The sequence below is a fragment of the Pseudophryne corroboree genome, chromosome 1 (genome assembly GCF_028390025.1).
Source record: "Pseudophryne corroboree isolate aPseCor3 chromosome 1, aPseCor3.hap2, whole genome shotgun sequence".
NCBI classification, from domain to species: Eukaryota; Metazoa; Chordata; class Amphibia; order Anura; family Myobatrachidae; genus Pseudophryne; species Pseudophryne corroboree.
In genome coordinates, this window is record NC_086444.1 from 1,023,973,534 (window position 1) to 1,024,000,370 (window position 26,837).

At 43.2% G+C, this 26,837-nt stretch overlaps 1 protein-coding gene across 15 annotated transcripts in view; it reads left to right on the forward strand.

The window, feature by feature from the left end:
* TENM3 (teneurin transmembrane protein 3) overlaps positions 1 to 26,837 on the forward strand; it is a 1,613,133-nt gene that overhangs the window by 1,335,250 nt on the left and 251,046 nt on the right. For all 15 annotated transcript variants that reach the window (XM_063920671.1, XM_063920672.1, XM_063920674.1 and 12 more), the window contains 2 exons: positions 7,255 to 7,377; positions 21,314 to 21,528. In XM_063920671.1, coding sequence (XP_063776741.1) covers positions 7,255 to 7,377; positions 21,314 to 21,528 — 338 coding nt within the window. The remainder of the gene's footprint in view (positions 1 to 7,254; positions 7,378 to 21,313; positions 21,529 to 26,837) is intronic.

Below are 26,837 nucleotides of genomic sequence, written 5' to 3' on the forward strand. Positions count from 1 at the left end.
TCCCATTCCCTGGAGGAACATCGGAAGCATGTACGCTTAGTCCTCCAGAAACTCAGAGACCACCGGCTTGGGGCGAAGCTGGAGAAGTGCGAATTTGAAGTTCAGCAAATCGCATTTCTAGGATATATTATCTCCCCAGAAGGTTTCCAAATGGAGGGTTCCAAGGTACAGGCAGTCCTGGATTGGGTGCAGCCCACTAGTTTGAAGGCGCTTCAGCGTTTCCTGGGCTTTGCGAATTTTTATAGACGATTTATCGCTGGATTTTCGTCTATAGTGGCGCCCTTGGTGGCACTCACTAAGAAAGGGGCGGATGTTGCTCACTGGTCTTGTGAGGCTAAAGCGGCTTTTGCCCGTCTCTAAAGGGCATTTGTTTCGGCCAAGGTGCTGCGACACCCAGATCCAGAGCGTCCTTTTGTGGTGGAGGTGGATGCCTCTGAGATGGGTATTGGGGCAGTGCTTTCTCAGATGGGAGTGTCTGATAATCGCCTTCATCCCTGTGCTTACTTTTCCCGTAAATTTTCGCCTGCCGAGATGAATTATGACGTGGGTAACCGGGAATTGTTGGCTATTAAGGATGCACTCGAGGAGTGGAGACACTGGCTTGAGGGGGCTAAGTTTGTGGTCTCAATTCTCACTGACCATAAGAATCTGGCATATTTAGAGTCAGCGAAGCGTCTCAATGCCAGGCAGGCACGATGGGCTTTGTTTTTTGCTCGCTTTAATTTTTTGATAACATATCGCCCTGGGTCAAAAAACATCAAGGCTGATGCGCTCTCGCGGAGTTTTGCTCCAATCCAGGAGACCACCGAGGAGCCGTTGCCCATTGTTTCCCCATCATGTATTAAAGTGGGCATTACCCAGGACCTCTTATCATTAGTCCTTAGAGCACAGGAGCAGGCTCCTCCAGACCTTCCGGTAGGTCTTTTGTTTGTGCCTCCTAGGTTAAGACAGCGAGTGTTCCTGGAATTCCATGCCAAGAAGTCGGCAGGTCACCCGGGTATTGCCAGAACTCGGGAGTTGCTATCTAGGGCGGTGTGGTGGCCCTCGGTGGCTAAGGATGTGGATCAGTGGGTTCGGGCATGTGACATCTGTGCCCGAAATAAGACTCCTAGAGGGGTTCCTGTTGGCCCATTACATCCACTCTCTATCCCATCTAAGCCATGGACCCACATTTCAATGGATTTTGTGGTGGACTTGCCCAAATCCTCGGGGATGACAGCCATCTGGGTTGTCGTTGACAGGTTTTCGAAGATGGCGCACTTCGTTCCACTGGTTGGGCTGCCATCAGCCAGACGCCTGTCTGAATTATTTATGCTGCATGTTGTGCGTCTCCACGGGTTGCCACTTGATGTGGTCTCTGACCGCGGATCCCAGTTTGTGGCCAAATTCTGAAGGGCATTTTGTTCCGATCTCCAGATTTCTGTCAGCTTGTCGTCAGGCTACCATCCGCAGTCTAATGGGCAGACTGAAAGGGTGAACCAGTCCTTGGAGCAGTTCCTCAGGTGTTATGTCTCCAAGTGTCAGACTGACTGGGTTGCTCATCTGTCCATGGCGGAGTTTGCCTATAACAACGCGGCTCACTCTGCTACAGGGATCTCTCCCTTCCTTTGTGTGTATGGGCATCATCCTAAGGCCAATTCTTTTGACCCCCTGGACTCCACGCCTGGTGGTTCCTCTGTGGTTTCGGTCCTTAGAGGTATTTGGCGGAAAGTGAAGAAAGCCCTTGTGTCTGTGTCATTAGTGACCAAAAGGGTTTTTGATAAGCGGAAAAGACCCTGCAGCTTCAAATTAGGAGACTTCGTCTGGTTGTCTACCAAGAATTTGAAGTTGAGACAGCCATCTCATAAGTTAGGCCCCCGGTTCATCGGCCCTTATAAGATCACCAGGGTTATCAATCCGGTGGCATTTCAGTTAGATCTGCCCCGTTCTTTGGGTATCAATAAAACATTTCATTGTTCCCTTTTAAAACGGGCGATTAGTAATCCTTCTTCCAGTGGAAGACCTTCCCCTCTTCTGATACGTGGCCAGAGGGAGTTTGTTGTTGAAAGGATTCTTGACTCCAAGGTGGTTCGGGGTCGGCTGTCATTTTTGGTGCACTGGAAGGGGTATGGCCCGGAGGAGCGGTCGTGGGTGCGCAGTTGTGATCTTCATGCCCCCAGACTGATACGCTCATTCTTCTCGCAGTTCCCCGATAAACCAGGTGGTAGGGGTTCTTTGACCCCTCGTCAGAGGGGGGGTACTGTTAGGGTCTCCTGCCCTGTGCTGCCACGTCGTCATGGCAAACGGGAGACAAGTGCTAGTGGAGTAACCTGAGCGCAGCTGATACTCCGGTTCGGGTTTTTTGCTGTGCAGTGGTTATAGGCTCTGTGCACGGCAGGGGATCCGGTGCTGGTTTTTGTGCTCACAGTCTGTGAGGTCTGAGTGGGGCGTGGACAGCACCTGCTTTATAAGGCCTTTTTTCAGGGTAAGCAGATGCTGCTGAATCTTTGTTGGTTAGTCAGTTCATGAAAGTTAGCCAGTACTGTGTAGCTTTGTATTTGTTTGTTGCTTACTGCAAATAGGCCTGGGGATTTGGTATTACACTCTGCCAATCCAGACCTAGCAGTAAGACTGGAGTCAGTCGTTTAGCTTGCTGGGGTTCTGTTACTACTCTGTGAACTTAGCAAGTTTGCGGCTGTATTCTAAGACTTGCCTGTCTAATCCTGTCTCACTGTGCTAGGTGTCAGGGGTCAGTTTAGTGGCAGTAAGCTAAAACCTGTGCACTGCAAGTGAGAATTAGGATTGTGGAGATTCTCCTTGTCTATCATTCCATCTCTGACCAAGGAGTTTACTGCCACACCCGTTGGTAACCCTTTAGGGTTTTGCTGTTGCCCTTAGCAACAGCATTTCGGGTTCTCTACGTATTAAAACACAACATCTTGCTTTTCCATCTGAGCAGTTCTCATACAAGGGAGATACCCAGTTCCTTAGCCTCTGGGCTTCTCTGTTCACTTTGTGTGTATTTTGTTACCCTATCACCTTCTGTGTACATTATGTCATATCCCCCAGTTTGTCTGTGAGTCCATCTGTTTTGCATAACAGTTCAAACACCAGTACATTCCTGCAGACACTGGAGTGCATAACAGTTCTGACACCAGTACTTTCCTGCAGGCACTGGTGTGCATAACACATATTACAGACTGCATGCGCATGTTCTGCTTTCTTCACAGCCATCAATGCTTTTATAAATAAAGGCTTTCTTTCCAGAGTCCAATGAGATGTAGCGTTGTTGATTACAAAGGCCCACGCTTTATCAATTTATGACAGATGCAGATGGACATACTGAAGCCCCAAACAGACCTATAGACTCCAACAAACAGCATATAAACACAGCAGGAAATTCAAAACAAAAGCTAATTTATGGAAAAATGTGTTCCTAATCAAAGCCCATCTCTGCTGGGAACCATATAACACACTGTAATCCTTACATGCAGATGCTTTCATCTTACATTACCAGTTTGGTATCATTCCAAACGCTCTCGTCTTACCTTATCGCCCTGTGTGAGCCTGTTCCCTGCTCTTATGCACATATAGTTCACTCCAGACCCATCTGGCTGCACACAGGAATTCCCATTTTAATCAGATATAGCACAAACGACTCACTGACCTGCTCTGAAAGTTAATTTCTGCACATAAAAATTATATATTTGTCTACAAAAGGCGCAATTAAGCTGTGAGCACAGATTGACAGGCTTCCCTTGCAGCTTTAACCAACCTGAATTTACTGTTCAAGTTGTCACAATAACATCAGAAAGAGGTTACATAATAGTGCAAATTAAAATGTAAAATGATTGAGGTAAAGACTAAACAGTCATACATTATGATAATACTTGCAATTAACTTCATTTTTTAAAACATTTTCCGCACAGCATTTTTTTTTTTAACAAATGTCAATGTGACAAAAAAAAATCTCTTTTTAATTCAATACCTACATGAATACACCTCTGCAGTATTCATGCGGATATAAAGAGCAAATAATGTCACTATTTGACTTTTATATCACGGACCGTGTATTACAGGGCTGGATAATATACATAAAATAACTGGAGTGCTTAAATGTAACTACTTTGCATTTATTTGAAATACATATATATTCCCGGTGGACGGAATGCCGGTTGTCAGTATCCTGACAACGGCATCCCACCCCCCAGAATGCCGGTGGCTGGGCGAGCGGTACGCCACGCTGTGGGCACAGTGGCTTGCTATGCTCACCACAGAATCTATGCCCACTCTATGGGTGTCGTGGACAACCACGATTGGGAATAGCCCCTGTGAGCCAGTATTCCGGCTAGCGGCATTGCCAGCTGTCGGGATTCTGGCGTCGGTATCCTGACCATCGGGATCCCGACAGCTGGCAAATTGATTGCCTCCTGTTTATTTTGCTGTCCTTTACTCTTATATGGCAGGTAGTCACGTTAGGAGGGAGGGGTTTCTCTAACCAAACAAGTAAATAGTGACTGACAGCTTGACAGACTTGCTTTACATAAATATGTAGTGTGGATTGGTTGATTGGCAAACAAGGGCGGGAGCAGTCATGTTACAGCTACTCAGTCTCTGTTTCTTTACCTGGATCCCTTTAGGACCCCCTCCTAAACATGAGGGGTGAGATGCAGTGGTCTGTGCTGCAGTGGGTAGCTTACTGACCCACTGCCTGTAGTCTCATTGGCTGCCCTGGGAGCATCTTGGGTGTGCAGACACCAACTGGTGTGAGGTTATTCCAGTTGATGTGAGGATAGGGGTTACAAAGGTAACATTTCCATTGAGTTCTGTAAGATAGCATTTTTTATGGTCAAGGTGGCATGGACTGATAGGCAGAATTGGGTAACAGACATTGCTTTGTGAGAAAAGGGTGTAACATCGATGGATCACAACGTGCTTAGGTGCTTTGAGAGTGTTGGGAACTGTGCTATTTAAATAATCTATATAAAGTTCTATCTCTGGTAAGTGCTATGCTTTTTCGTACTGCATCAGCTTGTATTTTGGTTGTAGTGGCTTAAGGGATCAATACTTGAGACTTATGCTACGAAACAATTGAATGTACGTACAACTTGTTCATTAAGTTTGTACCAATGGTCTAACATATCTTCTTAATTCAATTTCCTAATCTATTTTATTACAGATCTCCATCCCATCACTGTTGCACCTGACAAATACTTACCTACTAATAAAATGCACACACACATTTCAGCTCAGCAGATATTGGTTCAGTAATGCAACAGGTTATCATAATTTACAAGAAATGTAAATTTGAAAATGATCTGCTATAAAACCGTAAGAGTTGCAACAGAGCTATGTGGAATTACTGTATGTTCATCCAGTTCCTTTATTTCTATATAACAACAGGAGGCATCATATTTATTTTTGGGGGGGTTTTGTAGCCTATTGCTAAATTTAAAAATAGATATAGATCTAAACAGAGAGAATGAGAGATAGATTTGGGTTTTATGTTCCGGAATAAGAAGGATTGGCAGTATGTCTACCACAGCAATACTTGTTAAATAGGCAGCTATTGCCAGAAACACATGACAAATTAGGATTATCTCCACTCTGTCTTCAGCATTAACCCCTTGATTGATAGATGGGGGAGCATGAAATACAGACATAATGTATTAAAATAAAGTTAGGCATTACATAGCACTCAGGTGAGTGCCTATGTATTGGGAGGCAGTTACTGTATTTTCCCTATAGTGGCAGACATTTTGAATCCCTTGAGCAGTGTTAGATTTCCCACTAGACACATGAGGCACGTGCCTGGGGGGGGGGGGGGGGGGAGGGGGTTGATGCTTGCTTTGGGCAACAAAGTAGGTCTCCCTGCAGCAGAGTCCTTATTTGCTAATAGCCTGATAGGGCCGCCTAGATGAAGGGTGATTCTTTATTTTTTGTTATTACAATTATTGACATATTTTGCAACAGTGGTATCGAGTGTGGTGCAGTGGTGAATAGTGGTACAGAAATTGGTTGAGGTGGTGGGGGTTTGTGGTTGGTGCTGACTTGGCTTTCTGTGGGTGTCGGAACTGTAGAACGAATTACATTGTAGGGGCCACTGTTCCACACCTTGTACTGATACAATCTATTAAAATATAATTAAGATATAATGTAAATTACTTATACGTACAGTAGTCTTACATGGCTAGCTGTATTTATTCTATGTTGAGCTGGATTAAGGCTTTGGGAAGCCAGTGCACATAAGACAATGGATGTCTACAGTAACATCCTCTGTCAAGCTCTATGTAAAATGTTGGCATATTATTAATGTTGTTAATATATCTGCAGTTCAGGATGAATAGTTTGTCAAAAGGGAAATTTGGTTAATACACAGTCCCTTAAGGCAGATACCTACTGGGTTTAAAATGCAGCCTGTTATAGGTATTCTTTGCCAGTAAAACAATTAAAATGGGTGTTGGAATGGAACCTTTTCCAGTGGCCCCATGTCCACCTCCACTTTCTGTCTACATTGGTACGCTGCATGTTCCATTTCCTTGCATACAATGAAGTGTCCTCTGTTGATTCACTTTATGATGGCAGCTGTAAACGCTGATTACACTGCATGTTACACAATTGGAGTTCACATGCGGTGGATAGTCTCCCTAAATGAGGACTAAACCATAATTTTGGGGTGTTCTAAGTTCATGTTACTTTACACTATATATGACGTTTAAGTATTTTCTGTTTTAAAAAGGATATTGTTGTATTTTATGTTAATTAGAGGGGTGCATTTTAAGCCTATTAAAAGCAAATGTTTCACCATAGCTATTTGTAACCAGAGATTGTCAAAACTGATCTAGAACTGGTTTCATAACATAATGTATGCTTATGGTAACTGATTGTGCTGCCGAAGATAAGACACTGTGGCGTATTGACACTGTGTGGGCCATTTTTGTGCATCCTAATATGATTTTGCTGTAAATCATGTGTGTGTTTATCCATTTATCATATGAATCTGTGATCCCAGCTTCATGTTTGTGTTCTGCTTGCTGGAGCTCAGCAGCCCATGTGGGTAAAGGCTCTTACTATGTGTAAGTACTGGGTGACACAGCAGCAGAGTAAGGAAGTAAACAGTGCGAAGATCACGGTGACGAGATGCTGTATAAATTGTCATTACATAATATGCTTAGTTGTGTTCATACTCTATACAGCGGTGTGTTCTATCTGATTACATGCTCTTCTTATTGCACCTAATAGAAAGCCCTAACATTCCGTATTTCTCTCTGTCAGCCATGCATCTGTTTGGCCTCAACTGGCAGCTACAGCAGACAGAAAATGACACTTTTGAGAATGGAAAAGCAAACTCAGACATGGTGCCAACACATACTGTATATGTGCCACCTGGTGATAATGGTAAGAACACTATTTTTATGTAATTGTTCATTTTATACTGGATGATCTCATTTTACATTTTGCCTGAAAAATCCAATTTGTCGCAGCATCAGGGGCACATGCCGGATTTCTAGAGGGTGAGGCTCCAAATAACAGATTTTAGAACAATGAAAAATAATGCCACAATAAGGTTTCAACAGACACTTTTTATTGTGGGCAAATTGTTTTATTGTAATTAAAGTATGCTTTGAGTCACAAAATACTTACGACCAGTAGTACACACTAAGCCGGGTACACACTAGGCGATTTCAGCCTAAAAAATAAACGATAACGACATACATTTTTTAGGCTTATATCGTCCAGTGTGTATGGGGTTAGTATTGGTGACCTATGAATGATGCGCACTCCCGCACTTCGTTCAGCGTTCACCTATATTGAGCTAACATGCAGATCAACCCGTCAATGTCGGGCTGAGCTGCATGTTCGGGAATGCTGGCGGTGACGTCACTGATCGTTATCGTTGAATGATAGCGTTCAGTGTGTAGCACTATATCATTGAACGCTATATCTTTCAACAATATAGTCATTCATCGCTGGCATTCCCTTTTATCGCCCAGTGTGTACCCGGCTTTAACCTCGTCACTGGACATTCTCAGCTATTATTTTACAGTATGATGGTAAGGAGAGCAGAGGCTGTAAATCTAACAGCACCTTCACTATCCCGCTGCAATGACAACTGCTGTTGCCCAGGACAATCCCCACAGCTGAAGTTAGACTACAGTATATAGCCGTTGTAGGACAGGAAACTAGTCATCAAGTCTTGCATACTGTACATCCACCAGCCAAGGAGACCATTGGATGTTGTCTCATAGACCATTGCTGGGCTATCCAATTGTAAAGCATATTGGAATTAGCTGCGCTACATGAGACTGTTAATAAATAAATAATATGCTATAACTGGCCAGGACAGGTGCTGTTAGTCCCTTTCCAAGCAGAGAGTAGGAGTGTGCCCCCTCTCATTGAGCCCCTGTGCATAGTACAGAAACTGCTTTTGTGCAAATATAAATGTACAGGAGCCGTTATTAGAACTTTATTAGTAATAGGATTACATAAGTGAAACAATAACACCCCATAATGGATTTTTGTTTATCGATAAACATCCTCATTAGAGTAGCTTTTTTTTTACACTTATTATGGAGTCAATTACAATAGGTATATACTGTAAGGAGAGGGAAAAAAGCCTGCACTAAACCCCATACTCTATAGTTAATGCACCAGTTTTACTACTCTATTAATAGAAATACAGTAGCACACGATTTTCAAGTTTAGCTTAACCATGGATTCAATAAAGGAATGCAGTAAAATTAATCTACTGTAAATGTAGATTTGTTTTAAAATGTAAATTTCTAAACAGTTATATGAAAGAAACAGGAAATATAACATAACTAATACAGTCATAAAATATCCTTATAAAAACCATAATATAGGTAACATAACAAATACATTGTTGCGCATATGTCAACTTCTGATCCAGGGGTTACTAGCCCAGTGTAGATGACCTCTTTGTCCCCAATTTCTGTTTTTCTCCTCTAAATGTACTGCTGCTTCTTCTACTTTTATATGTTCCTACACTCTTTCTTTTTCTTAGTGTTTATTTTTATAGGTGTGATTGTTAGTGGGTACCAACTGAGATCAGAACACCGCATTGTTAGAGCTGGGTTGCTTGAATGCCAAGTTCTTCTTATTCTCAATGCACAAAGATGCTACAATCACCAATTAAAGTTTTGCTTTCCGTGTCCCCATCTGTCTCTCTGTTCATGGTATTCAGTCTTCACCTTATACAATGATACAAAATGAGGAGGCATTAGAAATAGAACCACCGGGAATACTAAAATGAAGTGCAAGAGGTCACATGACATTTGAAAGGGGTTAAAATTCTCTGGTAGTTAGTTCATGATGGTTTGTATTTTTTCACTTTCCTATCTATGACTCATTCCTGATTTATTGTTTGATTTGTTTGCTATAGTTGGTAACACTTGTTTATCTTATGTTATAATGCCTGCAGATGTGATGTCTCCTTTCTTTAAATTAATGTATATTTTCAAGTTTATACTGAATTGGGGAGTAAATGCACCCCTTTTTGAAGGTTAGAGGGCTGTTCACGTAGTTCCTGATGTGTATCAAGTTGCTCACTACTAGTGTACAACCAATATATGTATATAGGCTTCCTCCATTACAATTTTATGCTCCCTTTCTACGGCTTCAGCCTATTACACACCTGATGTTGTACGTCAAATCTCTTATTGCCCCCCAGTCTTCCATTCCACACCGATTATTTACTACCTTTGACTCCTTCCTCTGCCCTTCTTCGCCTCCTTTATTATTTTTCTTCTTGTGCTATTGCCCCCCAGTTTACTAATAAAACTGAAGCCATCTGCAACAACAGCTTCCCCCTAGTGTACCATTGCCCTGATCCACCTGCCTTCCCACCCTGTCTTTCTTCACCTACATGGGTGAGGTCTACATCATCCTCTCTTCCTCTCTCCCTTCCACTTGCCCTTTAGACCCTGATGTTCCCTCTCACCTGAAACCTGCTCTTATCTTGTCCATCACTTCATGTTGTCCCTCTCACATCCTTGAAACACAACCTTGTGTCACTCGTCCTTAAGAATCCCTAACTTTGCCCCAACTTTTTAATTACCAGCCTATCTCTCTCCTCCCCTATGCTTTAAAGCTCCTTGAGAGAATTATCTTTTTCTGCCTCACCTCCTTCCTGTCCTACTTCGCCCTTCTCAACACTTCACTACACTGAAACTGCCTTTACCAAGGTCACCAGTAACTTCCTCACCTCATACCTAGTGTTAAATTCTCTGTACTCATCCTCTTGGACCTATCTGCTGCTTTTGATACTGTGGACCCCCCTCTCCTCCTTGAAGCTCTCAAATAAGTTTGTCACTTTATCCTATTATGGCTGATCTCCTAGCACTGTAAATGCTTCTTCTCTTTGTCTTCCTCTGGTTCTACCTCTCTTTTCTCCCTCGACTGGTAAGAGTTCTTCAAGGGCCTGTCTTTAGCACCTTTTTTCTACCTCTACTCCTTTTCCCTTGGAAGTCACACACAAATTTAAGTCTCTTCCCGGACATCTCTTCCTCCATCCTCTGTTGCCATTCTAATGGCCTCTCCATCATCTCTTCCTTGATAACATTATTTTCTGAACATTAACTAGACCGAACCTCACACCTCTCTTTTTCTACTAACAATATCCTCATTGCTTCTAACCCTCATTTTCATTGCCTCGGGCACTGGGATGATTCAATTCACCATGAATTTCTTCATCAAGCCTCCTGACCTTCCACTGGGAACGTGAGTGGAATTGGGAAGGTTGGCTTTTGCTCCCAGGGGCGTGGGAGAATGCCGAAAATTTGTGAGTCTTGAGGAAATTCTGGAACAGTAGGCCATAATAGACTGCAGTTGCTTTTCCACTGAGCTTCTTATTTCTGGAGTACAATGTGTTAAATTGCTTTTATTGCCCTCTCCAAAGAGCAGGTGAAGTTGATATAATATTCTATCACTTAAATGAATATTGATTCATTTCCTTTTACCAGAAGGTCTCTTGTTTCATCCAGGTTGCTGTGTATGACAGAATCTCAGCAGTGTGAACTTATGTTGTGTGGTTATTTGCACACAAACATGTAATGTGTTACCTTAACTCATTCCACAACGTTCATGTTATATCCAAGGTTATGTCACCGGGTGATAGTGTGCTATTGATTGTCTATATATATTTCACCTTGCTGTGTGACTTACTGATTAGTGCGTATAAGGCACACTTCTCATTCTATTCTTCCCCAAGCCAAGTAAGTGCTGTGCTAATAGTTTCATTTCCACATTAGCAGTAGATTTACCTGGCCAAATTATTCTGCATAAATGTGGCATATGTGTCACTGTTTGAACAAGTGATGATAGTGTAACTGTAGATATGAACTCTCTGCTCAGAATCTGCTATTACAAGCATTGGAGTTAAATCACCAGGCCATTATGTGCCATGCTGTACAGTATGACACTTGAATTGTAAGTAGGAGGTGTGCAGTTCAGAGCATTATTATAGAAGCACCAAGTCTGCATCATTTATTAATATTTCTTGAAGAATGGTCTCAGCGTGTAGCACTGGAAACTTAAGCAAGCCTTATTTTTATATTGTAGAATGAAACCTTTCCTTTCATCATTGCACATACATACATACATACATACATACATACATACATACATACATTATACCTAGTGGTGAACCCACACATATATTAATCCTTGTACTTCCCACCCTCATTATCCCCAGAAATAGCAACATATATTATTATGCTTGAATACATTGACTATGTAATTGTGGTTGTCAGTGACCATCTAGTTATGTCATACATTACCAGGGAATCAGTGTGATATTTCCCGGTCTGCATCTATGTGTGGCATAATTGCAGCGATGCTGCAGTAAAATCTGTTGCTTATGTGAGAGGGGTGCGGGTGCAGTCTCGCTACTTACCTCGCGTCGCACTCTCACCTTCAGGTTACGGTAAACTTCAACGGACCTGAAATCTTCACTTGAACCCGGACACAGTGATCCCCTTCCAGAAGCAGATGACAGTCAAACTAGGAAGGAAAGTAAACCAATTAAGGAGTATCAACTCTTCCTCCAGAGGAAAAGAGAGATATGCAAGGGGTGGTGGCGACCTTCACCGGTTGGGAAAAAGGTCATCACAGGCACAAAGCCTCAGCCCCCCAATTGTCACCTAACTGCGCTCTCATGCTGAGGTGTACGCTGGACCTCGCACGGCCGTGTAAGGTCCACCGAACCGGGGCTCAGGGGACAGACGCACACAGGGACAAACAGACACAGATGCTCACCGTTGCCAATCTTGTACTCTGATCTTCTCCACTTACAGGTCCCTGTAAGAAGGCAAAAAGAAACAACAGCCGTACAGGGCCAAGACCTAACCTAGTGTGCATCCGCTACACTAGCTTCATTAACAGAGCCCTCAAACTAACTCAGGTGTATGTGGTGCAACACAAACTTTATACAAACTTTGCCCTGCACGGAAAACCGCACACATCACAATAACACAGTACAAGAATAAACAATGTCCTGTCCCTTTAAACCCCTATCTCCTAGAACTGTTGGGGCTACGTGTGGGGAACTGGACCACTCCTCCCACAAGGGAAAATCTTACTTTAAATTACTGGGTAGTGGGCGCCACACAACCTGCCCACTTCCTCTTACTCTGCGTGATTGGGCCTACTGCCCAGAACCTTGCAAGGCCTCAGGCTTTTACAGCCTGCCTGAGGGGTAGGTTAGAGTGGTCCTGGGCCTAGTGCCCAGATCACTCTTATTACGGGGCTCAGGCCTTTGGACCTGCCTACATGCGGCCACTTTTCAGTGACCTGGGCCTTGTGCCCAGAGTCACCTTATTCACCTGGGGGGTGGGCACTTAGGGGGCACTAGGTCCAGTTTATAACTGCCCACAGGGCAGAGGCCTGACTTTATCCCACGGCCTAGCGCCTGGCAAACGTGGAGCAGGTTGGGTGACCTGAGCCTAATGCCCAGAGTCACCTTATACTCCTAATGTGCCGCTCTTGAACTAGGGCCTAATGCCCTCTAATGCTTCCACAGACCTATTGCCTGAATTATGCCCAAATTCCCGCCTACTTCAGGCCACAGGCTTGTGGCCTGAATGTCCCCACGGGTCTAATGCCCAATCCCTGATGGTCTAGGGAGGTAGAGTTGGTTACAGGTGCCCCCACTGAGGGCCTACCTGTCCGTTGGGAGAGGCACCAGGGGGGAGCTTCATTATCTCTTTTCCATTCCACCACTGGTCGCCTCTCCAGGTCCTCAGCTGCACTCTTCTACAACTGGCCCGTCCTGGCCAGCGGAGCCGCCTCTTCTTTTCTTCCTCCAGCCAGTGCCGAGCATCTTCTTTCGTGATCCCAGTGTCTTCTGGCCTCTGATTGATTGGCTCACGGAGGGCATCGGGTTGGAAAGGCTGAGGTCTGCGCTTCCTATTGGCTGCCGAATCGGCGACAAGTTTGAAGCGCCGCTGCTGCTGAATGACCAGATCCGGGAACCAACAGATGGTCCCAGCTCCGGACCCCTTCCGCCGCATCACCAGCGCTGGGATCAGACACCTGATCCCAGTGCTGTCCTCTGCGGTGTCCCACAGGGGACACAGGTCCCCTGCACTCTGCCAAGAGGGTACACTTAACTTGAGTATGAATGGGATTGTCTATTGCAGTCTTATGAAGGCTGCCTGTTAATCAGTTACTGTCATACTTGGCCCCATGTGACCAGTACCAGTTTTATTAAACATCCCAAGAAAATAACTGTTAGGCTTTATTCAAAAGGTATTTCATTCCTACACACTATTTTTCTATAGAGGCACCTTTAGCAGCAATAATAGCTTTATGTTGTTACAGTAGTTGTAGTTATTATGCACCAGCTTTGAACACAGATTGGGCGTAATTTGTGGTTATCCAAGATGACCAGACTAGCTAGTGACGCTTGTGTACTAAAATTTTTGAAATAGTGCGACTTATTCTCAATTGGATTGAGATCAGGGGCTAAATGCAATGGCCCGCGATTTGCGGCAGCATAGTCACTAGATTTATATAGCTACTGTACCTGGGCCCTCATTCCGAGTTGTTCGCTCGTTGCCGAGTTTCGCTATATTGCGATTAGTCGCTTACTGCGCATGCGCAAGGTTCGCAGAGCGCATGCGGGTAGTTATTTTACTCAAAAGTTAGGTATTTTACTCACGGCATAACTAGGATTTTTCATCGTTCTGGTGATCGGAGTGTGATTGACAGGAAGTGGGTGTTTCTGGGCGGAAACTGGCCATTTTATGGGTGTGTGCGGAAAAACGCTGCCGTTTCTGGGAAAAACGCCGGAGTGGCTGGAGAAACGGGGGAGTGTCTGGGTGAACGCTGGGTGTGTTTGTGACATCAAACCAGGAACGAAACTGACTGAACTGATCGCAGTGGCAGAGTAAGTCCCGAGCTACTCAGAAACTGCAAAGAAATTTCTATTCGCAATTATGCGAATCTTTCGTTCGCAATTCTGCTATGCTAAGATACACTCCCAGAGGGCGGCGGCTTAGCGTGTGCAATGCTGCTAAAAGCAGCTAGCGAGCGAACAACTCGGAATGAGGGCCCTGGTTCGCTTTTAATATAAACTGCATCTTAAATCTATTGACTTTCTCGCTTTTCCTTTCTATTTTAATTAATATGCCCGGACTTTGCTGGTGAAAAGCAGTCCCACAATATAATGTTACAGCCACCATGTTTCACTGTAGGTTTGGTGTTTAATTGTGCAACACATAATTGAGTTTTGGCCAGAAAGCTCCATTTTGGTCTTCTTTAACCAAGAACCTTTTCCTACATTGCTGCTACTTTACTCAGACTCCAGCAATGCTTTTATATGGCTTATCTTGGGTAAAGGTTTCTCTTGTTCCACCACTGCATTTGGGCCCTCATTCCGAGTTGTTCACTCGCAAGCTGCTTTTAGCAGCTTTGCACACGCTAAGCCGCCGCCTACTGGGAGTGAATCTTAGCTTATCAAAATTGCGAACGAAAGATTTGCAATATTGCGAAAAGACTTCTCTGTGCAGTTTCTGAGTAGCTCGAGACTTACTCTTCCAGTTCGATCAGTTCAGTGCTTGTTGTTCCTGGTTTGACGTCACAAACACACCCAGCGTTCACCCAGACACTCCTCCGTTTCTCCAGCCACTACCGCGTTTTTCCCAGAAACGGTAGCGTTTTTACAAACACTCCCATAAAACGGCCTGTTTCCGCCCAGAAACACCCACTTCCTGTCCATCACATTACGATCACCAGAACGAAGGAAAAACCTCGTAATGCCGTGAGTAAAATACCTAACTGCATAGCAAATTTACTTGGCGCAGTCGCAGTGCGAACATTGCGCATGCGCATTTAGCGGAAAATCGCTGCGATGCGAAGAAAATTACCGAGCGAACAACTCGGAATGACCACCTTGGAGCAATGTTAATCAGAGCTCTTGGTATAGGTGACCAGTGGACCTTTACTTCAGTCCCAGCTACTGAAATCAGAATATTCCTCAGTGAGTGTTGGCCCCTGTAGCTTCTTCCTCAAGTCTCCTTCACAGAGTTTTGCATTGCATGGGGAACTGATTACTGGAGTTAGCAGGTGAAGGCTGTCACCCACCGTGATCTTCTTAGAAATGATTTATCTCCCTTTAATAAAAATACTTATTTGTTATTAGTATTCTTAATCAAAGCTGTTGTTCAGTTTCACAATCTAAATAATGATTCCATAACTTTGATTCCGGAGCATACGGCAGTAATAAGTGTATGTATTCAATTAGCTGTTGTTATTTACCACAGCCAATTTATTCACCGGGGGCTATTCAGTTAGCCCCCACACTGGCCTCTTATCAGAGATTATGCTTCGGGTTCCTCAGGCATGCAAAGCATAATCTCCAATAAGTAGCCCTTAAAACCTGTGATGCTTATCTTGATCCCATGTGTTACCACACAAAAACTGGACTTTTTTTTTTCCGAAAAAAGGGCTTTAATTGAATAGCCTAATATTGACTGTCAGACCTTTTTTTCAGGAGAAAATGATCAGGGCTAATTGAATACCCACCTAAGACAATTGCTTTTCACTAGTGTAGTTTGAAAATTGTGTGTTTTCTCCAGAAATAGTGCTTCTCCCTATTTAACAACGAACCCACGGAAAGCATGAACACCCTATTTAAGAAGGATTGGGGAGGCACATGTATCACCATAATCCTCCATCGCTGTTCCCATCTCTGGATCATTGCTAAAAAAAATTTTACAAAAATCTTATTTAAATTAAGTATTTTTTCCATTTTTAATAATATGAAAAAAAAATGAAACATTTTTTTAGAATTTTTATTTCTCTAATTCATTGATTTACTTTTCCACACTACAACACACCTCTATACTAGTCTAGTGAAGCTAAGTAAATAGTGAAAACAGAATATTTCTACCACTCCGAGGTGATAATAAAGATTTTCTATTGACGGTCATCATACTTGTAATAGGCACTTTAAAGATTCTACAACTCAAGGATGAAATTTATTTGTAAACATCAAGGGCAAAATGTAATAGCCTGCATGATGCAGGCTGTTCGGGTATTCCTGCAAGTCTGCTTACATTTTTAAAGTGCCAGTCATTTACAAGACAAAACCGACCTGGTTTTGCTTTATAAATGATTGCCGCTTTAAAAATATGGGCAGATTTGCAGGAATTCCCGAACAGCCTGCATCTCGCAGGCTATTACTTTTTGCCTCAAATTTCATGTTTTTTTACTTTAAGATGTTTCTGTGACAAAATGAAGTCACATCATTTAAAAAAAACAAAAAACATTTTTTTTAAAATATCACCATTAACAATTCATTATAGGATTTTTTTATTCAGTAAAATTAGAAAATGAATCCGTGGCTGCAAATACTTTAGTAAGTATTGTATGTGGAGCCAAAAGTTTGCCTTGACTAGAGATACTGGGGGTAATTCTGAGTTGATCGCAGCAGGAACTTTGTTAGCAGTTGGGCAAAACCATAGGGGGTCATTCCGAGTTGTTCGCTCGTTGCTGATTTTCGCTATGCTGCGATTTGTTGCTAAATGCGCATGTGCATTGTACGCAGCGCACATGCGCTTAGTTATTTTACTAAAAACTTAGCAGTTTTGCTGTTGATCCTGCGGCGCTTTTCAGTCGCACTGCTGATAGGTGAGTGATTGGCAGGAAAGGGGCGTTTCTGGGTGGTAACTGAGCGTTTTCCGGGGGTGTGCTAAAAAACGCAGGCGTGTCAGGGAAAAACGCGGGAGTGTCTGGAGAAACGGGGGAGTGGCTGGCCGAACGCAGGGCGTGTTTGTGACGTCAAACCAGGAACTAAACGGACTGAGCTGATCGCAATCTAGGAGTAGGTCTGGAGCTACTCAGAAACTGCATGAAAATTTTTAGTAGCAATTCTGCAAATTTTTCGTTCGCTATTCTGCTAAGTTAAGATACACTCCCAGAGGGCAGCGGCCTAGCGTGTGCAATGCTGCTAACAGCAGCTGGCGAGCGAACAACTCGGAATGAGGGCCCATGTGCATTGCAGGTGGCGGCTGATATAACGTGCAGAGAGAGTTAGATTTGGGTGGGGTGTGTTCAATCTGCAATCTAAATTGCAGTGTAAAAATAAAGCAGCCAGTATTTACCCTGCACAGAAACAAAATAACCCACCCAAATCTAACTCTCTCTGCACATGTTATATCTGCCTCCCCTGCAGTGCACATGGGCCCTCATTCCGAGTTGTTCGCTCGGTATTTTTCATCGCATCACAGTGAAAATCCGCTTAGTACGCATGCGCAATGTTCGCACTGCGACTGCGCCAAGTAACTTTACTATGAAGATAGTATTTTTACTCACGGCTTTTTCTTCGCTCCGGCGATCGTAATGTGATTGACAGGAAATGGGTGTTACTGGGCGGAAACACGGCGTTTCAGGGGCGTGTGGCTGAAAACGCTACCGTTTCCGGAAAAAACGCAGGAGTGGCCGGGGAAACGGTGGGAGTGCCTGGGCGAACGCTGGGTGTGTTTGTGACGTCAACCAGGAACGACAAGCACTGAAATGATCGCACAGGCAGAGTAAGTCTGGAGCTACTCTGAAACTGCTAAGTAGTTAGTAATCGCAATATTGCGAATACATCGGTCGCAATTTTAAGAAGCTAAGATTCACTCCCAGTAGGCGGCGGCTTAGCGTGTGTAACTCTGCTAAATTCGCCTTGCGACCGATCAACTCGGAATGAGGGCCATGGTTTTGCCCAACTGCTAACAAAGTTCCCGCTGCGATCAACTCAGAATTACCCCCATTGTACTGTAGGTACATCGGAGGTGGGCCCAGTGTTAATGGTGCATGTAAACCGCTGATGTTTTCAGTCACACAGCGCATGCATACCTCCCATTTTTCTCGATTTCAGTGGTACAGTCCTGCTATTCTGATACTGTCCTGCTGTCCCTCCTGCGGGTCGCAGTGTCCCGTGGGTGGGGAATACAGTTGGGAGAACCAGTGATCACCGCTGCTCTGCTCTGCAAAGCTGCCGGTGATCACTGAATAGCATCTGAACAGTGCGGGGAGGAGAGGAAGGGGCTGCCCAGCTGCTCGGGGAGAGCTGGGCACGCCCCCAAAATATAAAAAAAAGGGGGCATAACATGATGCCCTGCCCCTTCTCACAAGGCTCCACACATTTTAGTGAGGCCCCTCCCCCTTTCCGGACGCACCATCAGCGCGGCATGTTCTGCACTGCTAACAACAGAAGTTGGAAGGTATGCGCATGCATCCTGATTATATGTGCATAGAAGACGCAGAACAGAATTGGACTGAACGTATGTAGAGAATTTAAGTAGGAGTTCCTGGGAGGTAACAGGGGGAAGACCATACTTGGAGGAAATGCACCTGCCATAGGGCTGGGGCAGGTTTCGATGGTGCGGCCGATAGTTACTCATTAACATCCAGTAATGTCACTGTGCTATGTACTTTTATTATATTACAATTACTTTCTGACTATTGAAGATAAATACCAATACACTGGGGTATATTTACTAAAGTGTGGGTTTATAGAAGTGGAGATGTTGTCCATAGCAACCAATCAGATTCTAGTTTTTATCTTCTAGAAGCAGCGAGATAACTGTTAAGTAGAATCTGATTGGTTGCTATTGGCAACATCTCCACTTCTTAAAAAAATCACACCTTCGTAAATATACCCAAGTGTATGAAAGTGGCAGTAACATTTACCAATGGCCCTCATTCCGAGTTGTTCGCTCGCTAGCTGCTTTTAGCAGCTTTGCACACGCTAAGCCGCCGCCCTCTGGGAGTGTATCTTAGCTTAGCAGAATTGCGAACGAAAGATTCGCATAATTGCGAATAGAAATTTCTTAGCAGTTTCTGAGTAGCTCGGGACTTACTCAGCCACTGCGATCAGTTCAGTCAGTTTCGTTCCTGGTTTGACGTCACAAACACACCCAGCGTTCGCCCAGACACTCCCCCGTTTCTCCAGCCACTCCCGCGTTTTCCCCAGAAACGGCAGCGTTTTTCCGCACACACCCATAAAACGGCCAGTTTCCGGCCAGAAACACCCACTTCCTGTCAATCACACTCCGATTACCAGAACGAAGAAATTTCTTCGTTAAGCCGTGATTAAAATACCTAACTTTTTGGCAAATTTACTTGGCGCAGACGCACTGCGAACATTGCGCATGCGCAGTTTGCAACAAATCGCTCCGTTGCGAAAACCACTAACGAGCGAACAACTCGGAATGAGGGCCAATGTGTATGTAAATGCTCCAATAGCTTTTCAGAAGTTAAGATATTTGATCATAGGAGAAGCTTTATTCTCTCTGTATCCGACAATTGAAAGACGCTGCAGGGAGGGTTTTTAGCCTAAAATGTTTGGCAGTGGAATCACATCCTGCACTCTGCTGTGCTGCAAATATAAATACAATATTGAATATGTTTTCTGCTACTATGTTATGGAAATGTTAATGTGCTTATTTTCAGTGAATCAAGTTGTAGTTACTGTTATGTGTCCAATTTCCTCCATTCTCTGTCAACTGATATATTATGAAAAAGAGAAAGAAGATGTGATCTCCATGGTGAAATCAATACATTTTACTCAATCATTACTACTGGAGTGGAAAAATCATATCAGTTTATTAATAAATAAATGCACATTGCAAGGATGCAATTTAAAGCACTTCTGGTTACCACCAGGATGCACGTCCGCTTCCCCTCATTCAACTGTCTTGCTAAGATCAGTGATGTGTGAATCCAGGGCCTTGGCCCTATATATTTTGCAACATACTGTAGGACTTGATCAGTGGCACTTTGTAAAAAAGAATTTTATATATATATATATATATATATATATATATATATATATACAGATTTTTGAGCCCTGGGGTTGTTATGCCCACTTGAAGTAGGAAGACAGTGGCCCAGGGATGGCTACCACCGCTAATGCTCACCAATAGACTTTAAAACAGCTTTTCTCCACTTAATAAATATGACAGTTAGGGGTCTATTCATGAAGCAGTGTAAACAGTGGAGAAGTGAGCCAGTGGAGAAGTTACCCATTGCCCAACCAATCAGCATTGATGCAACATTTATCAAGTGCATTCTTTAAAATTATACGTAGCAGCTGATTGGTTGGGCAACTTCTCCACTGGCTCACTTCTCCATTCTTTTCACTGCTTCATGAATAGACCCCTTAATCAGTTATACTTTTTTTTCTCTAAGGTGATAATTACTTAATAATAAGGATTGATTGAACTTGTTGAACTTGTAACCCCCCCCCCCCCCCCCTCCGCGTTTTCAACCCTTTGGAAGACTGCAAGCTAATGGTCCTTATTCAGAGCCTGCTGCAGATGCGGCCTGCATCGCAGTTTGCAGATGGAGACTAACTGCGCATGCACAGTGGCCGCATCACAGCTACGGGGGTACACACATTGCGGTCGCATTCCTGAAGGATGCAACTGCAATGTGATTAACAGCGGTGGGCGTTCGCGGGGCGGCTATGCAGCGTTGGAGGTGGGGAGTGGGCGGGACCGTTTTTTTAGGGCGGATGCATGATGTCACACACAACCGTTTAAAAAAAATGGTGACTGACTGCGCAGCCAGGAGTCAACCTTAGTTTTAATGCATCCGCAATCTAATTGAGAGGTTGCCTCACATATGCCCCCAGCATGTGAGGAGATGGACGCAGTGATCTACATCCATCTCTGAATGAGCTCCTATATTTGCTACCGCATAGATACACACACTTACCTACACTGGTCTGTTTTGATAGCAGTATATATAATATAATATTATATAAAGACTCCTATATTATTATTAGTATTATTATTATTATTATTATTTTTTATTCCATTAGGAAAATCTGGTGGTCTTGGACAAGAAAACAATACAATTGACTCTGGGGAGCTGGACGTAGGACGAAGAGCAATGCAAGAGATCCCTCCAGGTGTGTTTTGGCGATCGCAACTCTCCATCGACCAGCCGCAGTTCCTAAAGTTTAATATCACTCTTCAGAAAGATGCACTCATTGGAGTGTATGGCAGGAAAGGATTACCACCGTCACACACGCAGGTAATGCTGGGGTTTCCTCTTTCTCTTCTCCTCCTTGTTCTCACCTCCTGGTTTCAGTCTTTCCAGATTAACAGAGAACTACTCTCCTATATTTTTTATGCTAAAGACCCCGTAATTCTCTTATCTCTGGATTCTACTGATATAACGTTCCAGAGAATTCTGAATAGGAGCCATACACGTTACTGATGTCAAAGAAAGATGACAAGCGGTTGCAGCAGTCATCCAACCTTTATATCTTCGCTGACCATATTGTATTATATCGGCACAAAAGTGCTTTCAAATGTATTAGTCATTTTTGCCTTGTATTTAAGCTGATGTTTTAAAGGGCAAAAACTGTAGTTTACTGTGTGTATTTGAGATTCCGGAAGATGGAGAGGGGGTTGTTTTCCACACGTAATGGGGTTTCCCAGAGTTATGTGTGTGCCAGGCTGCCCCCTTTCAGTATGCCGCAGTAAGATGATCTCCCCTTCACTAAGATGAGCCGTTTTTATACAACAGTAGAAATGAAATAGAAGATTATGGTTTTCTAAACATGAGCTCACCCCCACACACACCAGCTTCCCTCCTTCCTCCTTTATTACATATAGATTTACATGACATTTAAATTAAACATACAAGCCAATGCTTTTTAGAACATTTCATTTACTTGCAGAACTGGCCCAAAGGTTGTTTTTTTTCCCTACGCAAGTGTGATTCGCTGTAGTGTCTTTAGTCAGGGTGAATGAAATGTAATAATATACTATCCAATGGGACAGCGCCCTCAGTAGTCAGTTTAATTTGCATATTCATAGAAATCATAAAATGTCAGTGAACGTTTTGACACAATAGAAGAATGCAGAAAAACACATTTTTGGATGATTTTGTTTTGTCATCAGCATCCTGGAAGGCGTTCTAACTCCAATAGTTGTTAGGGGCATTTTATTAGAGGAGGGAGCTGTGTGAAGTCTCCGTATGGGTTCCTTCCCTTGCTCCGTCACAGTAAATACTCTGGCTTTGTGCCAGAGTCTACCCATTGTAATTATGCTACTGGGTGGGAAGTATGTCGTAATGGTGCGCTGTAAGTGATGTTATAGTCGCTTGCAACGGCTGATCATAGCCTGATTAATGAGAGATGTCTTCCTTGGTTACTAGCAGCAACAATTATGTTGGGGTCCTACCAGTTCCGGGCATTATTGGCTCCAGCTGAGATGGGGAAAATTAACTGTGTGAAATACCGAAACCACAGTGGAGCCCAAGATTCCTTTGTCATCCCTGCATATGAGAGAACGGATGGAAGTTCCTAATGTACTGTGATCTCTCTGTGTATGGAAATATGCTGTATAGAATGCAGAACCAGACCTTGTTAGCAAGGTCATTTATAGTATGTGTCTCTGTGTGGAATGGCAGAATAGAGTGACAATAGCACTCCCACAGCATTACTGGAACATCTGGTCACTCTAACGGGAGCATAGAAAAGACAATATCATAAACTCATTTTGAATCCGACATGATCATGTTTTGATGGAGATTGTAATATAGTTTGACTGATGGGACATAGGTTGGATATCAGTAAACGTGTTTTCTCTTTAGCCTCTTTATAGAGTTGTCACTTAGAAGAAATGTACCGTATTATCTTAGGTTATTAGATGTTTTCCTCATGACAGCATCAATGTTTGAGTAGAGGGCTTTGTAAATATGAAGAAATCTTATATTCTAAGTTTGTGACAGCATAACATATGTCATTGCTTGCTTGTTTGTTTGTTTTTATTTAACAAATGAAAAAAGTTGTTTAGCAATAGGGTACGAAAAGCATCTCTATCTCAGTATCTTAATATTAACGTGGCATGTATAATTACAGACTTGATTAATAACAAGAACTACAAGAACTAATATTTAAAAAAAATCTGTATGGGACAGTTGTCGCCGTAACTTGCTAAAGTGGGTGTGTAATTCATAGCCAATGAAATGCCTGAAATATTGTCTCTACAAAGAGCTTTAATAAAATACAGTGTAGCCTCTCTGAACCATATCCTCTGTCAGACCGATATGAAAACGTCTTTTGTGAGATAAATAGGACTTATGAAATGAGTTGTAGAACATCTCCGTATAAGTTATTGCAGAGAACTTATTATGGTGTTAACCATTAAATGGGATAAATGAACCTTTGACTTCATAATGCCCGTGGATATTTTCAAGTAGGCCAATGGAGACTGTAACAATCAGAATCAGAATCAGCTTTATTGGCCAGGTATACTTACGTATACTAGGAATTTGTCTTCGGTTTGCTATACAACAGCCAAGTAGGTAACAGGTAAGCAGGTGTGTGTGTGTGTGTGTGTGTGTGTGTGGGCAAGTAAAGTTACACAGATAGGTATACCGTAGGGACACAAGTGAGTTACATGTACGTCTAGTCAGTCAATGTTCAGGAGTTCAGCAGGCGGACAGCTTGGGGAAAGAAACTTTTGAGGCTTCTGGTGGATCTGGCGGGGACAGCCCTGTAACGCCTGCCTGAAGGAAGCAAGTTAAACATGCTGTGGCCGGGGTGTAGCTGGTCTTTTACTATCTTCATTGCCCGCTTTTTAGCTCTGGACAAGTACAGGTCCTGGACTGAGGGAAGGTCGGCCCCGATGATCTTCTCTGCGGTTCTGACCACCTTTTGGAGCCTGCATCTGTCCCTCGCGCTGGCGGAGCTGTACCATACGAGTATCGAGTAGCACAGTACCGACTCCACAATCGCGGAGTAGAAGAGGAGCAGGAGCTTCTGTGGGATGTTGAACTTCCTTAGTTGCCTGAGGAAGAACTACCTCTGCTGCGCTTTCCCAACAGTGGCGTCAGTGTTGGACCCCCATTTAAGGTCCCTGGAGATTGTGGTCCCTAGAAACTTGAAAGAGTCCACTAGCGATACCACACTGTCAGCAATCGTTAGCGGAGGTGCACTAGATGACTTCTTCCTGAAGTCCACTATCATCTCGACAGTTTTGAGGGGGTTGAGGTCAAGGTTGTTGTGGATGCACCACTGGGCCAGCCGGTCTACTTCCCGTCTATAGGCCGATTCGTTCCCATCCTTGATGAGGCCGATGACGGTGGTGTCATCGGCGAATTTGATGATCCTTACTGATTGCGCCTCTGAGGTACAGTCATTTGTGTACAGGGAGAAGAGCAGGGGTGAGAGGACACAGCCCTGAGGGGCCCCTGTACTGATGGACCGCGCTTGAGAGGTGAATTCCTCCGCTTTCACCACCTGTGTCCTATCTGTCAGGAAGTCTATTATCCAGGAACAGGTAGCTTCTGGGACCCCTAGGCGAAGTAATTTGGGGTGGAGGATGCTGGGGACGATTGTATTGAATGCCGAGCTGAAATCGACAAACAGGACCCTCGCGTAGGTACCGGGAATGTCTAGGTGCTGTAGAATGTAGTGCAGGCCCAGGTTGACAAGTTGCAGAGTGTAGAAATGGCCTTCAGCAATGGGAGCTGTCGTTATAGTAACTGGTTCAAGGGATTGGACAGATCCACCAGCATCAACTGACGGGCAATTGAGCTACTACAGGTGCTGAGCCTGAAGAAAGGCCAGGTGGTGAAGAACACTATACAAAGAACTAGCTTGTGCAAAGGAGAGTAAGTCCAAAAGATGGCCAACATCTCCTTGTTGTGCCAGTGAATGAAGAAAGTACTTTTTTTTTTAAATTGAACCATATTACTTTAGGTGGCACGGTTGGCGTAGTGGGTAGCACTACGCCCTTGCTGTCCTGACTTCATGTGTTAAATTCCTGACAAAAATGGAGCTTGTAGATGCTCCTGTGTTTCAGTGGCTTTCCTCCAGGTTCCCCGGCTCCTCTCACGCTCCAAAACCATACTGCTAGGTTAGTTGGTTTCTTTATCCTGCAGTGATATATCTCAGTACATGATATGCCGGGACATACTCACAGGACACGATGATTGCATATTCCCCTTCACTAAATATCTACTTCAATATCACTAAAAATAAAAAGTTATTAAGAATTTGTTTAGAAATGTTATGAAATTCTTGTATATCTCTGAAAATGAGGTAAATACAGGTTGAGTATCCCATATCCAAATATTCCGAAATACGGAATATTCCGAAATACGGACTTTTTTGAGTGAGAGTGAGATAGTGAAATCTTTGTTTTCTGATGACTCAATGTACACAAACTTTGTTTAATACACAAAGTTATTAAAAATATTGTATTAAATGACCTTCAGGCTGTGTGTATAAGGTGTATATTTTTCATATAAATGAATTGTGTGAATGTAGACACACTTTGTTTACTGCACAAAGTTATATAAAATATTGGCTAAAATTACCTTCAGGCTGTGTGTATAAGGTGTATATGTAACATAAATGCATTCTGTGCTTAGATTTAGGTCCCATCACCATGATATCTCATTATAGTATGCAATTATTCCAAAATACGGAAAAATCCCATATCCAAAATACCTCTGGTCCCAAGCATTTTGGATAAGGGAGACTCAACCTGTATCTAGATTTATTACCACATACCTTTTTTATAGACAGGCTTGCAGATATAGAAAAATGTCCCAATTCATGATACTCTTGATGATTATAGGTTTTGTTTAGAGTCAGCAAAGCTAATATTGTAGTATTATTATTATTATTATTATTATTATTATTATTATCATCCTTATTTTATATGGCGCCACAAGGGTTCTGTAGCACCTTACAAAGTATATAAACAGAAACAATATTAATAAATCTTCCAATTTGCCATGTGGTGATCAATTAGTGACAATGATTAAAAAAATAGATTTCAAGCCGTTGGCCAGAATGAAAGCATTTCCCATCTGCCATGGATAAGTAGTCCAGCTGACCTGTTTCGTACAATGTCTTGATATAAATGGCTGTGGGTCAGTCATGTTATGTCAAAGTGGTAGTGTCGAGTTTAATGGAGCATTATCATAGTTTGGTTGTCACATGGAATTGTTCTCAGCCTTTAGCCCCATCATGCCAGAGGTCTCCTGTTCCATCAGCCTGAATGACATCAGCCCAACACAGACTATACTTTATTTTGCGATTAGTTGGATCATGACACAAGATTCCAAGGAAATATAAACATGTGCCTAAACTCCCGTATAACCATAGGTTTTCTGCTTGTCTAGAAATTGCATATACATCAGGCAGGAATAATTGACACTGGTTGCCCCTTGCAAGCTAATCAATGCTAGACTGAAGGTCTCTTGTGACACTTGCTAAAATGTCAGTCTCATTGCAACGCAAGAATCAATATGCTTATTTAAAGAGACTTTTGGAAATAACAAAGGACTTTGGTGGCTTAGAGCAAAATTAAATGAAG